This window comes from Pristiophorus japonicus, chromosome 11 (genome assembly GCF_044704955.1).
Source record: "Pristiophorus japonicus isolate sPriJap1 chromosome 11, sPriJap1.hap1, whole genome shotgun sequence".
NCBI classification, from domain to species: domain Eukaryota; kingdom Metazoa; phylum Chordata; class Chondrichthyes; family Pristiophoridae; genus Pristiophorus; species Pristiophorus japonicus.
Window position 1 is genome coordinate 59746666 of NC_091987.1, and position 14608 is coordinate 59761273.

The 14608-nt window shown below is 41.3% G+C and overlaps 1 protein-coding gene across 1 annotated transcript in view; it reads left to right on the top strand.

Moving 5' to 3' along the window:
- Window positions 1-14608, top strand: part of atp6ap2 (ATPase H+ transporting accessory protein 2) — a 52086-nt gene that overhangs the window by 20590 nt on the left and 16888 nt on the right. Inside the window, exons 4-6 of the mRNA XM_070893435.1 lie at window positions 6740-6835; window positions 7416-7553; window positions 10636-10689. Coding sequence (XP_070749536.1) covers window positions 6740-6835; window positions 7416-7553; window positions 10636-10689 — 288 coding nt within the window. The remainder of the gene's footprint in view (window positions 1-6739; window positions 6836-7415; window positions 7554-10635; window positions 10690-14608) is intronic.

Here is a 14608-nt window from a genome sequence, read left to right on the forward strand (position 1 = left end):
GGCCGACAGAGAGTGGACTCCCACCAGTGCCACAGCGCGTTCCTCCAACTTGCTGAGGATAGCTAGCTGTGCAGGGCCTCCTCCGGTTCGCCTATGCTCTGAGCGATTCTTCACTAACTTCTGCAAACGTGAAAAGAGCATGGCATAAGCTCATTGACTGTGTACTATCATGAAAAGACAGCATTCACCAACGTTATATGCTAATAGGGTTTTTATCCACAATTGATGCACGGTTATAACAAAGATGGTGTTTGGGAGCTAATGCTTGATACACACATCTCTCTCGACTACAATCTCCCTTGAACTCGGCAATGACTGGAGCTAATGTCCCAAAGTGCCCCAGGACAGACAGGATACAAGGGCAGGTCTCTCCCAGTCCATGCCGGGTCACTGTGTAAGTGACAGCAGCCAGAGACACTTAAAAAGGGTGCAGGTTCATAGCCCTGTCCAAATCTTAGCAGGGAATATATGTAATATATGGAAGAATGACGAGCTTAAATTCAATCCAGGAGATTTATAATTATAATTACAATTTACATCATTACAATATAAAATCTAAACTTACTCTTGCTGAAGCAACCAGGCAGTTCCAGCGCTTCCGGCACTGGTTGGACCCCCTCGCCTCATGGGACGCTGACGAGACCACGTCCGTGATCTTGGCCCAGATTTCCGATATTCCCGGGGTGGGGCTTTCCCACGCCCTCCCCGGGTTAATTGGGCCCACCGGGAGTGCACCTCCTGGACCACCGCCTCATCGCTGAAAAGCTTAGCCCTTTTCTTCCCCTCCTCCACATTATGGACAATTTCGTCAGAAGATGACATTTTTAAAATATATTCTATCAATTATATGTACTTTTATCTCTAATTCTATCACTCCCAGTCTGTACTCTCCTTCCTCTCTGCTCTCTCTGTCTCCCTTCCCATCCCTTTGCCTTCTGCGTATGTGTGGATGACCCCTGACCTCCTGAAACGCGGGAAAACCTGTTTACCAAAAAAAACACATGCGCAGAAGGCTGTTGCTAGGGAAGCTTTGACTTGCACATCGCTGAGGCCCGTTTCGCATCGCTGGGCTGTTGCTGGGCCCATTTCAAATCGCTGAGCCGAAAGTCGCAATCCCAAAAATGGGCGATGTTCCAGCGATCATGAAGGCTGACACATAGCTAAGGCTGGAACATCGCCCATTTTTTGGGCCCTAACGATCTGAGTGAAAAGTCAAGCCCCATGTCCCTACACTTACACTGCCACTTTTGGGTTCGCTGATCAGGAAAGGAGGTCTATTCCCCTCTTCCCTGCCATCCCACTTTCCATCTGTAACACTGGCCAGTGGAGTGACGTAGCTGAGACCAGCTAACAACATGCAGGCGATTGAACCAGGGTACTTTCTGGTCTGTGCAACTGAGTCCCATGTCATATAGTGTGCATTTATATACAGTGTTATCAAAAAACCTCTTGTGTATGAAGTTTATTCATAGTCATAGGCAACTAGGGTACTCCAGTTTATCATTAGTAACTTTTAATATTGTTGCAATGGTTGCATTCTCAGCTGTAAACAGACCATTCATTTTTTAGATTTTCAGTTTGGACCTGAAATTCATGCTACAGCAGATCCACAAAAGCAGCAGTAAATTAAAATATTTTGTATACAAGGAACTTTATTAAACTTTAAGCTACTTACGAGGTTAACTTTTATATTGGCAATGGGGGAGGGTGCCTGGTCATTTTAATTATAATCCCAAGTGTGATCATTTGGAATTTTCAATTATTTATGTAAATAAAGTGGTTTCAATCAAATAATCCAATTTAATGTTCTGAATGTATTGATTCAGATTTGCAATTCTAAAAATCTGTTGGCTTTCCTAGAACTGATAACTGAGCTTCAAAATGGAAGCTGAAATAAAACTTCACACACGGTTGGTGGTTACTTGTGTGCAATATGCAGTTGCAAAGAAACTTCCTGAAGATCTGTTACCCTGCCTGTGAGGTTAATGCAAATCGTTAATAAAGCAACTGAACATTAACCACATCCAAGCTATTTTGAGGGGTAGAGCAGGAGAGTAAAAGGGAACTGCCAGGGCTGCATCTTTATGGTGTATTGATATTACAGAAGTGCTATAAGAAATTGCTCCACTTTACTGTTTGAAGATTTCAATGCTGTAGAATCCACCCTATTTATATTGTCTTCAATTTTGTCTTGGAGTTTCTTGAATGAGTAATGCAGCCTTGCTTTTTCTCAATTTATTTCAATAAACCAAATATTACAAACTAAACAAGAAAACTGATGTATATTTGACAGTCCAAAAATTCTTAGAAAAGGAGGAGGAATCATGCACAGGTTTTGACACCATTACAGGTTTGGTATATATTCTCAACACAATATTTACAGCAGGGTCCTTGGACAGCCTAGCTGTATATTTATCCAGTAATTTACAAACCTATCAATAAGAACGGCAAAAGATCATCAAGCCTACCCATCCAGACACTTTGCAACTATGCATTGACCCACCCCATAACCTTAGAATCTCCTAGGAGAGGCTAAGAAAAGGGAAAATGATCTGTGGCTAATTTAGGGGGGGAAACTCTGGAAATTCCTCCGACTTGCTATGGCAATCGAGCAAAATTTCATAGCTTTTAACTCCTTAATCTTGGGTAACTAGGAACTTAGTATCTAGAACTGGAAATGTCATTGTTTTGAATTAAAGATCTTCCCTTTTAAAGGACTATAGCAAATCTATACAAGGGTGCTTTGGTAGTCTGTTTCAGACGATGACTTGGGAAAAGAATACCTCCTGGCCACATAAAACCATTCTAACTCTTGAGCCTATCCTATTAATGGATACTTCCTAAGGCTAGTTATTATTCTAGATGTCCTTCTCTGCATATTTTCTAGAGTTTTGAAATCCATCAACAACAAGTTGCATTTATATAGCACCTTTTATTGTGGTAAAACATCCCAAGGTGATTCACAGAAGCTTTATCACCATGTAGGGACCAAAACTAGATACATTACTTCAAGTGTGGATGTACTAAAGCCTTGGGAAGCCGAAGAATAGTGTTTGTTTTATACTCAATGATCTTCATAATATAGTCTGAAACCCTATAGCCTCCTCACAATGCTCGTGAATCTTTTTAATGAATCATCACCCATTGCCCAGATATCTTTCTCAGTCTGTATCCTTTATACCTTGCAGTGGGTCAGATTTCCGCTAGTTATGAGCGCAATCCAGGCGGAGTCGGCTGAATCAGCGCAAAAGATTGGAGAATTTTAAACCTAAGTGAGTCACGTCATTTATTCCCACGATCTTTTAAGCTGGTTCAAGATTCAATTCGCCTGAATCAGGCCCCGCCCCCAGGTCGAAATTGTGAGATTCTGTCAATTGTGCTGGTTCAGGGAGGCTGTTCAAATTGCGCTTATTTTCTTATATACCCATGCACTAGTAGTCATGTTTTAAACATTTTTTCTATTAATAAAATAACTTTACGAAAACTGACTATTGTATACCAATTAAACTGTTAAATGGTTCAGTATAGTTTTTTTTTAAAGTCCGTTAAATCGGGTTACTCAAGTGGAGGTCTGGACATCGTGTTCTCTATGCTACGAAGCCATGCGGCTCTCAGCTGGTCCTGCGCAACCCCGGAGTGGTTTTTCCAACGTTAATATTCGTGCATGCATGAAACTGAATGGACTTTGAAACATTACTGAACACCCTCATTAAAGTTGCTTATTTTTGGTGATAAACCCATTTTCGGATCTATTAATAAAACGACACGTTTACCACTCTTAAATACAGTGTCAGCTGTGGCTCAGTGGGTTGCACAGTCAGCTCTGCGTCAGAAGGTCGTGGATTCAAATCCCACTCCAGGGACTTGAGCGCATAAATCTAGGCTGACACTCCAGTGCAGTGCTGAGGGAGTGCTGCACTGGCGGAGGTGCCATCTTTCGAATGTGACGTTAAATCGAGACCCTGTCTGCTCCCTCAAGTGGACGTAAAAGATCCCATAGCACTATTTCTAAGAAGAGCAGGGAAGTTATCCCCGGTGTCTTGGCCAATATTTATCTCTCAATTAACATAACAAAAACACTCTATCTGATAATTATCACATTGCTGTTTGTGGGAGTTGGCTGTGTGCAAATTTCCAACATTACAACAGTGACTACACTTCAAAAGTACTTCATTGGCTGTAAAGCATTTTGAGACGTCTGGTGATCATGAAAGCCGCGATATAAATGAAAGTCTTTTATCAAGGAATACTTTATAATGTAAAGGAAACAGTTGCATCAGGCTTGACAGGGTAGATGCAAGAAGGATGTTTCTTGGCTGGGGAGTCTAGAACCAGGGGTCAGTCTTAGAATAAGGGGTCAGCCATTTAGGACTGCGATGAGGAGAAATTTCTTCACTCAGAGGATGGTGAATCTGTGGAATTCTCTACCCCAGAGGGCTGTGGAGGCTCGGTCGTTACAGGTTGGACTTCCCTTATCCCGCACCACCCCTCCGACGTGATTCTAAAGGTCAGGGGCGCATGCGCAGAAGGTAGCTGACCTCCACTCTGACTTCGGGCCTGTGCCGATACCCGGCCCTCTGGGGGCCTGCCAACCTCCTCTTTCCTACCCCCTCCCTGCCCCCCGGGCCACTGATCTCCCCATATCCGGCAAAATCCCTTATATGGCAATGGCCAGGTCCTGAGGGTGCCAGATAAGGGAGGTTCAACCTGTATATTCAAGACACCGATCGATAGATTTTGGAATATTAAGGGAATCAAAGGATATGGGAATAGTGCAGGAAAATGGAGTTGGGGTAGAAGATCAGCCATGATATTGAATGGCGGAGCAGGCTCGCGGGGCTGAATGACCTACTCCTGTTTCCTATGTTCTTATGTTATTATATTATGCTGGTTCATGGAAGAATTTAAGTTTCTGATTATGCAACTGAATTTTAGCGCAAACCTGAAGTGTAACCTTACCAAGCGCATTGTTCAATTTTCCGATTGCTCCCAAAGCGGAAAAATCTACCCCTTGGAATTTCCCAACCCCAAATGCATGACATTGTACCAAATTGAACTCCTCATCTAAAAATGTCTCCACCGCCTTGCCTCCCCATATCTGTTGAAACCTCCTAGAGCCTTGTATTTCTCCTCTATCCTACCTCACTCGTCAGTCTTTCACTCTGCCTTTTTGTGTATATTTTAGCCCCACTCCCTGGAATTCCCTCCCTATACCCCTCTTGCCTCTTCATTTCTCTCCTTTTTAAAAACGTACTCAAAACTCATCTATTCAACCAACCTTTCAGTCATCTAATTTTTCTCCATGCCCTGACATTCATTTCCTTGTATCCCCATTTGTAGAGCACTTTGGGGTGTTTTTTAATGTCACAAATGCAAGTTGTTGGACTGCACATGGACCTATTCCCCTAATTTATCCCCCCAAAAAATTATTCAATCCTTAGATATGGGTGTCACTGACCGGGCCAGCATTTATTGCCCATCCCTAATTGCCTTTGAGAAGGTGGTAGTGAACTTGGAGGTGATGGTGTTCCCATGCATCTGCTGCCCTTGTCCTTCTAGCTGGTAGAGGTTGAGGCTTTGGGAGGTACTATTGAAGAAGCCTTGGCGAGTTGCTGCAGTGCACCTTGTAGATGGTACACACTGCAGCCATGGTGTGCTGGTTTGGCACACAGCCTATGGATTTCATCTAAGTTATTAATTCTTGTGCATATTTTCATGACATAATCAAATTTAAAAACAGTTCCATTAATATACTACTTCAAATTGATTCATGAAAATGATTAAATGTGCACTTTAACACACTTCCGGTCTGAGGCAACTCCAGGATAGGGGCTGCGCAAGCGTTGCAGGCTAACTCGCCTTTCTGGCTTGAGTCACTTTCTCTTTACAGCTAAAGGGCCAATGGCAGTGTGCGCTCTCAAGCTTTGACAACTTTACAGCATGACTGCCATCAATGGCAGCAATACTGCAAGTCAAATATATTAGAATTACGCCAACTTGAATAATCAACTGTGTTGCCTACGTGCTTCTGAGCTCTGCATCTCTCTGTTCAGGGATACTGTTCTGTCTTTCACTGTGTGTCCCCGGGTGACACTAGAGTCTGGTGATAGCAGCTGAATTGAACATATGTTCCCTTTTCTAAGGACTGAAGGGGGAGTGTAACTTTAGCAGTAGACTTCCTTGGAGGATTTGTGTAACCAATTTGTTTTGAAAGGGACCCACAGTAACACATTTGTTTTAAATTCTCATTGTTGCATAATCTGTAAATGGCCCTTGCATCCTTATGCACTCTGACACGAGGGAATAATTTAAGATTTATGGTCCCACCAGCTGTTAACTCCAGTTTTCATACAAAACTACAACAGTACCATAATGATCTAGGCTTTTTGTATGCTACTGTCTGCTGCAACAAGAATTGCCACCTGGTTTTGTTCATTGTCTAGTTGATATAGTTTGTTTGTCAGGGCGATGTAAATCGAGTAATTCTGTTGGGCAGTAATTCATATAAAAACCGTGGTTTATTATTTAGTTAGCTGTTGTAGGCTACTGATATTCTCCTTTCCATTTGCAGGTGAACATTAGTAGCAACTTTTGGGTGGGGCGGGAGGGGGAGATGATAAATCCTGGTATTGGGTGTTTCTGAATTTTTATTCCTTTGACTATATTATGGCACAAGTTTAATCACTTAAACCAATTTGAAGAATTAAAAAAATGATTTAACCTTTTTGTTTCATTGTAGCCAGTCCCTTTCACATTGGACAGTGTTTCAAATTCTATCCACTCGCTGTTCTCTGAAGAAACACCAGTGATTCTGCAGTTGGCCCCGAGTGAGGAGGTGAGTTGGGAGGATATTTTTTTTAAACTGACATGGTTAGCATATTGCAACTTTATCTGAGACTTCACAGAAAACACAACATATGCATGTAAATATTTGCATATTCTAGTTAAAAAAATATGCTAGTACAGGAATTCCAGTACTGCGTCTGTTCTAGCCACTTTTTGCTTTGATTTTCCAATTTTCATCCTCTGCTGAAGACAGTAATTCATGCCGGGGTATGGTTTTATGGGCATTGACAGTTCTCTGGTACTTCGATCTGTGAGCCCATTGAATGAGTATCAGTAGGTTTTTCAATCCTGTAGGCTTTTATGCTAATTATGATCTTATCCAGTGTCCACACACATGCACTTCTAGCAAGGATCATTGAATAATAGGAATAGGAACCAAGGCAGATTTCTGTATTTCTCCTTTGCCAGCACAGGACACGGAGAGTGATTTTAGTGTCCCCATCACTGTCTGGGTGAGTGCTAACTCAGCACAAACCAGTAATTGAACTTAGGAACTTGACATTTAAGTTTTGATTGTGAAACTGTGAATAATGGCAAGATTGATTTGCAGCTTGTGAAATTTTTTACAGAGACTGTACATGGTGGGGAAGGCAAACACCATTTTTGAGGATCTTCCTGTGACATTGCGACAGATGCGGAACCGCTTGTTCCAGGATGACTCTGTTCTGAGCTTCCTTCCTCCTAACTCTCTGAATAAAAATAATGAGGTAAGAGGAAGTAGGGGATTTTCACTTTGCAGGTGCTTTCTTTTGTATAGTGTACCAGTAATCCTATACGACAATGCCCTAACAGGGCAGTTCTGGCTGGACAAGTAGTGGAATGTTTATCAACATTTCAGCTGCTTACCTCTTGTCTCTCTGCAACCCAGTCAGATGTGCAGTTTTATCTGGATAAATCGCAACAATATTTCTAAGCACCTTGGAGGAACGGTCCCTCAACCTTGGCTGTCCGAATTTACACCTAAGCTCCTTGGACTTGGGCAAGTGAGGTGTGCCATTATGTGGAGATGGTGTGCAATTGGTCAGGCAAACAAAAATGCTACATTTGTAGATTTCTTAGTAGCTTGGCTCACAAACTCTTAAACTAACCACAAAATATCTGTTTGCAAAACTTTAATAGGAACTTGTAGTTAAACTCCCCACGACACTTTTACACAACATACATATTCTATGTTTTTCTAAGTTTGGACCTCAACATTTTTTGTGTGGTTGTGGGGGGCGGTGGGGGTTAGGTTCAAGTTTATTGGCTGCAGTTTTTCTTTGTGAAACACTGATCAGCCTGTGAGTGACACTTCTTCCTTAAGAGGATAGTTAAATCATTGGCTGTTTTAGTCCTCATTAAAGACCTGAGTCTTCCTATGCCTAAACTGTACGGACCAAAGCATGTGCAGAGGTCTATGGTCAAATAACTAGTGGGATCAGATCATCGACTGGATAGTTTCCAGGTAAACTTCACCATTCTTTAAAGCCCTGCCATCCCATCCAAAAAAAACAACTGTGCTAAGTTTATTATACCAGTTTGAGCTAAGTTATCTGTCGCTGTTCAGTATTCCTATATTAAATGCCATACTCCACATACCAAAGAATTATCACCAAGTAATGCTCATGAAGGAAGAGGGCGATTTTCAGATCAATAATGGAATACGTTCCACATCCAGTCCCTCTTTATCCATCTTGCAGGGAACAGCTCAATCTAGCTTATGTTGCACTTTGAGGAGTGGATCTGAAAAAACAGCATGCAATTTGGAACATATTAAGTGGTGACCTGAAAATGATCCCTTTTTCTCCTCCAAGGACAATACTGGGTGAGATTGCTTTGGTATGTGTACAATATACAGGTAGGTAATCTAGCTCCTGTTGGTGTAACTAATATTTTGACTTGTCATAATATACCTATCAAACAATACAAAACTTATTCTGTAAACATTACAGAATCAAAAAGAATGATTGAAGCTTGGACTCAGCAATGATTAAATTGCCTCAGATGGTACATGTGTTAACATGGGAGTGAAACTCATGCCACCCACCTCTAATGTAGCCATGTGTTATTGCAAGTATTCTTGGGTACTTTTTTAAATAGTTACCCTATACTAGAGTAAACCATTGTTCTAGATTTCCCCCCCCTCCCCAAACCACCCAAAGATTCTAAAGAATATAGGGAGGGGGGAATTTAAAACTATCACTAAAGAAAAAGTATTTGGTAAAATAATGGGATTAAAGGTGGACAAGTCCCCTGGACCTGATGGCCTGCATCCTAGGGTCTTAAAAGAACTGGCTGCAGAGATAGTGGATGCATTGGTTGCAATCTACCAAAATTCCCTGGATTCTGGAGAGGTCCCAGCGGATTGGAAAACCGCAAATTCAACACCCCTAGTTTTTTTTAAAAAAGGAGGGAGACAGAAAGCAGGAAACTATAGACCAGTTAGTCTAACATCTGTTGGAAAAATGCTGGAGTCCATTATTAAGGAAGCAGTAGCAGGACATTTGGAAAAGCAGAATAGTCAAGCAGTCAGCATGGTTTTATGAAAGGGAGATCATGTTTGACAAATTTGTTGGAGTCCTTTTGAGGATGTAACAAGCAGGGTGAACCAGTGGATGTGTATTTGGATTTCCAGAAGGCACTCGATAAGGTGCCACATAAAAGGTTACTGCACAAGATAAGAGCTCATGGGGTTGGGGGTAATATATTAGCATGGATAAAGGATTGGTTAACTAACAGAAAACAGAGTTGGGATAAATGGATCATTTTCCGGTTGGCAAACGGTAACTCGTGAGCTGCCATAGGGATCGGTGCTGGGGTCTCAGCTATTTAAAATCTGTTAATGACTTGGATGAAAGAACAGAGTGTAATGTAACCAAGTTTGCTGATGATGCAAAGATTGGTGGGAAAGCAAGTTGTGAGTAGGACGCATAGAATCTGCAAAGGGATATAGACAGGCTAAGTAAGTGGGCAAACATTTGGCAGATGGAGTATAATGAGAGTGAGATTGTCCACTTTGGCAGGAAAAATAAAAAAGCAAATTATTATTTAAATGGAGAGAGATTACAAAATGCTGCAGTACAGAGGGACCTGGGGGTCCTTGTGCATGAAACACAAAGTTAGCATGCAGGTAAAGCAAGTAATCAGGAAGGCAAATGGAATGTTGGCCTTTATTGCAAAGGGGATGGAGTATAAAAGCAGGGAAGTCCTGCTACAAATGTACAGGGTATTGGTGAGGCCACACAGTACTGCGTACAGTTTTGGTCTCCTTATTTAAGGAGCGATATGCTGGCAATGGAGGCTGTTCAGAGAAGGTTCGCTAGGTTGATTCCTGAGATGAAGGGATTGACTTATGAAGAAAGGTTGGGCCTATACTCATTGGAGTTTTGAAGAATGAGGGGTGATCTTATCGAAACATATAAGCTGCTGAGAGGGCTCAACAAGGTAGATGCAGAGAGGATGTTTCCACTTGTGGAGGAATCTAGAACTAGGGGGCATCGTTTAAGAATAAGGGGCCACCCATTTAAAACTGATGAGAAATGTTTTCTTCTCAGGGTTGTAAATCTGCAGCATTCTCTGCCCCAGAGAGCTGTGGAGGTGAGGTCATTGAATATATTTGAGGTGGTGATAGACAGATTTTTGAACGATAAGGGAGTGAAGGGTTATGGAGAGTCGGCAGGGAAGTGGAGCTGAGCCCAAGATCAGATCAGCCATGATCTTATTAAATGGTGGAGCAGGCTCGAGGAGCCAAATGGCCTACTCCTGCTCCTATTCTTATGTTATGTTCTTAAAGGCTTTTTGTTTTTTTAGGTTGACCTTCTGTTCCTTTCAGAACTGCAAGTTCTTCATGATATTTCTGCATTGGTAAGTTAGGAATAACTTTTCAGTCAATTTAAAATGGCTTTTTCATACAGGTTATAACTTTCTTTTTCTCTCAAACCTTTTGCTTTATATTGAATCTTCCTTTAACAGCTACCACTTTATTAACTGGGAAGAATGAGTGACCACTATGCTAAGCATTGTTGGCTGAGCACAATATTTACTAACTCAAAATCAGCAAAATTACTATTAAGTAACAGGAAGCTTTTTGACTTGAACACACAGCCATCTGGTTGTGAAGTTAGCCTCGTTTCCTGTGGTGTTAAGCTATTTCATATATTTTCAGTTTTGTTCTGACAACTGGTATTTACAGCCAGTATATCTCCAGCAATGACTTCTCTTCCTGTCCCTGCATAGTCACCACCACAGTAATCTATCCTTGGCCCTCTGCTTTTTCTTATCTACATGCTATGACACCCAACTCTACCTCTTCACTACTTCCGACAGATAGTACCAGATAGCTTGACTGATGCTAAGTTATGGAATGATTTTAAAAATTACTCCAACTTGACATAAAGAAGACCAAATTGATGATTTTCAACTACTGCCCTTTCCACTGATTCCAGCCATTTGCTCAGGCTGAATCAGGCCATATAAAAATCTCATGTTCTGTTCAACCCACAGTCAAGTTTCAAACCCTACACCCTACCAATCACCTTACTGTCACCTCTTCAGCAATGCCCACCTCCATCCCATCTCAATTTCTTCAATGTCCTCCTGCTTCCATAAACTCCAACTCATTTAAAACTCAGACGGTATCCAGTCTTGCACTCAATTGCACTCAACCGGTACAACAAGTTGCATTAATATAGAAACTTTAATGTAGTAAAACATCCCTCAAGATGTTTCAGGAGAGCTTTATCAAACAAAATTTGACACCCAGCCACATGAGATAGGAGGACAGTTGGTCAAAGAGGTAGGTTTTAAGGTGAGTCTTGAAGGAGGATAAAGAGGCGGAGAAGTTTAGGGAGGGAATTCCAGAGCTTAGGGCCTCAGCAGTTGAAGGCACATCTTCCCTTGCTGATCTAAACCAGCTCCTTACCCAGCAAGCACATTGAAATTAAAATCTTGTTCTGAATAAATTGTTTATTCACTCTATTACTTCCACTCCCTTAAACTTTTAAGATCAAAAGCTCTTCCCAACCAGGTCCTCTTATTAAGTAATTAGCTTACCTCAAATGTTTCACTTTTTAATAAAAGGTGAATTTTAATCTGCTGAACTGCAAACTAGATACTTTTGCAAACTCTTCCAGCATTGTACCCCCTTCCATACCCTTCAACCCTCCAACTCTGGCTTCTGTGCACCCCCCCTTTCAGTCCACCTTTGGAGACGGGGACTTCGGTCTTCTTGGCCTCACTCTGGAGCTTCCTCTGTAAAGACCACAGCTACACCATCTCTCCACTTCTTAAAATCTGTCTTTTTGATCAAGTTTTTGGTGCCCTAATTCTCTTACCATCCATCCTTTTATATTTTTCCCTCCAAAGTACCATGGGTTTTTTCTATATTAAATATGCTATATAAATGCAAGTTTATCTTCTGTCAGGAAAGTTTAATGCATACTCCTTTTGGTGTTTTGAATGACTTGTTCTACTTTACCAGTTGGGTTGATCAAAAAGGGATTTGATTTTGATGCTGCAAGCTGTTTGCCAACAAATTCCTCATCCCCAAGTATATTGGATGATAGAACATCTAAGTGGCACAAATTTAGTCTTTCCGGCAGATTTTGAAACCTTGTTCTCTCACAGTAAAGAATGATTTATTCAGCTTTTCAAAGCATATCCTATCTCCAGTTCAGCATATTAAAATTCACAATTTATTTACAAGGAGTAATACCTGGTATATGCCAATGTTTTAATTGGGGGACTTGGCTTGCAAGAGTTTTTGAGCTCAACAGTGTAAAGGAGAGGGAATTGTGATTTGTGGGGGTGGGTAAACAGTTTACTGATCAATTGTACATCAGTTCATCTGTTAAGTTCATTACGCAATTTAGTGAACCCGCTTAGCCAATTTCTCCAGTATACAACTCAAAAGCAAGAAATTGAATAAATATGTTGCTAGTTGATTTTTTTCACTTTTAAGCTCAAGAACAGTGGCTAACTAGTTTATGTAGAACAAGGTTAAATTAGGATGCCCTAGAGAAAGGGATGCAAAGAGAGTAGAACTTTGCAACTATTAAAGGGTATCCCCAACAAGATTTTCAAACAATCTAAATGAATTGTTACAGTTCAAAAATAAAATTAGTGTGGTTAAATTTTAGTTTGCCATAATTTTACCGTGGTGCTTTGTTATACACCATTCACAGAAGGATATATGTATGTATTGAACTTTTGGGATATTTGTGTATACTAGCATAGTAATAGTGTACTTCAGGATTAGTGTTTTTCAGACAGTGACCACATGGTGGGTGTCATTGATAAATACAACCCCGGACAACTTCAGAACTGAAGTGACACCCTGGGTCCAGGAATAATTGAATGCAAATTGATTTTTAAGATATGAAAAGCTCAAATATATAGGTACAGGTATTTAGTTAAATTATCTACAGTTAATTGGTAAATATTGTAAGTGTCAGACCGTCTTTATATTGTGATGTTGCACAGCATCCACCCCTCAGTACGAATAAATTCTTTCTGCTAGTAATGAGACAGCCATAACTTCCCCTCACCAACAAATGTCAAAAATAAATGAGTAAAGTTGTGATATAAATTAAAATTGCATGCCACTTGGTTCCCTTGCATAAAGCACACCATCCATGAAGGAACTGAATAGGAATTCACATTCTGTGACTCACAGGCAATCTCTGGATGAGTCCACAGCCTACTGCACAAAACAACTGTTTGTGCTTTTGATGTGTACCCGTGGAACAGGTATCAAGGTCTAGTGGCTTTCATTCTTTGTTTTTAAGTGCTACCAAAGGAAGATCGAATGTGCATATTTCTCAGTACACCTACTGTGGCACTCTGTGTGCTAGTGGGCACTAACCATGCAAAGGCTCTTGTTTACAAAAACTTATATTTGTTAAGTGCCTTGTACATGGAAAAATTACCCAATGCACTTAAGAAAGTGAGATTAGGATAGGTGACTAAAAGGTTGGCCGAATAAGTGGGTTTTAAGGAAGGCCTTTAAGTAGGAGGGTAGATAGAGAAGTGGAGAAGTTTAGGGAGGGGATTCTAAAGTGGTATTTAAGTGGCTGAAGACATGTCTGCCAGAGGTCAGAACGGGGGAGATGCAGAAGAAGCTGGAGTCGGGAACAAAGAGCTCAGGAGCAGGTTGTAGTGCTGGAAGAAATGGATGCAAGGCCCTGGAGAGATTGAAACAAGGATGATAATTTTAAATTTGAAGCTTTGGAGGACTGGGAATCAATATAGGTCAGTAAGGATGGGGTGATGGGTGAGTGGGACTTGGTATGGAATAGGACATGGGCAGCAGAATTTTGATGAGTTGAATTTAAGAGGATGGGAGGTCAGCCAGAAGAGCATTGGAATCCGAGTCTAGATATGATTGTGGTATGTATGAAGGTTTCAGCAGCAGATGGACTATATGGAGTTGAAGCAGGCAGGTGAAAGCATACGGTCCTTTTGATGGGAAGAATATGGAAGCAGGAGTTCAGCTCAGAGTTGAACTGGACACGGGTCTTGTTCAGCCTGAGACTGTGGCAGAGGAAGGGATTGGTGTTGGTCATAATGGTACGGAATTTGTGACAGGAGTTAAAAGGTTTTCCCAGTGTTTAACCAGAGGAGGTTAAAGGTCATCCAAAAATGGAAGTCAGACAAGCAGTTGGACAGCATAGTGGCGGTCTGGAGAAGTGGTGAAAATATAGAGCTGATTGACATGTGGAATGTCCCCAAGGGGCAGGATGCAGAGGAGGGAGTAATGATGGATCACTGGGGGAATCCAGAGTTG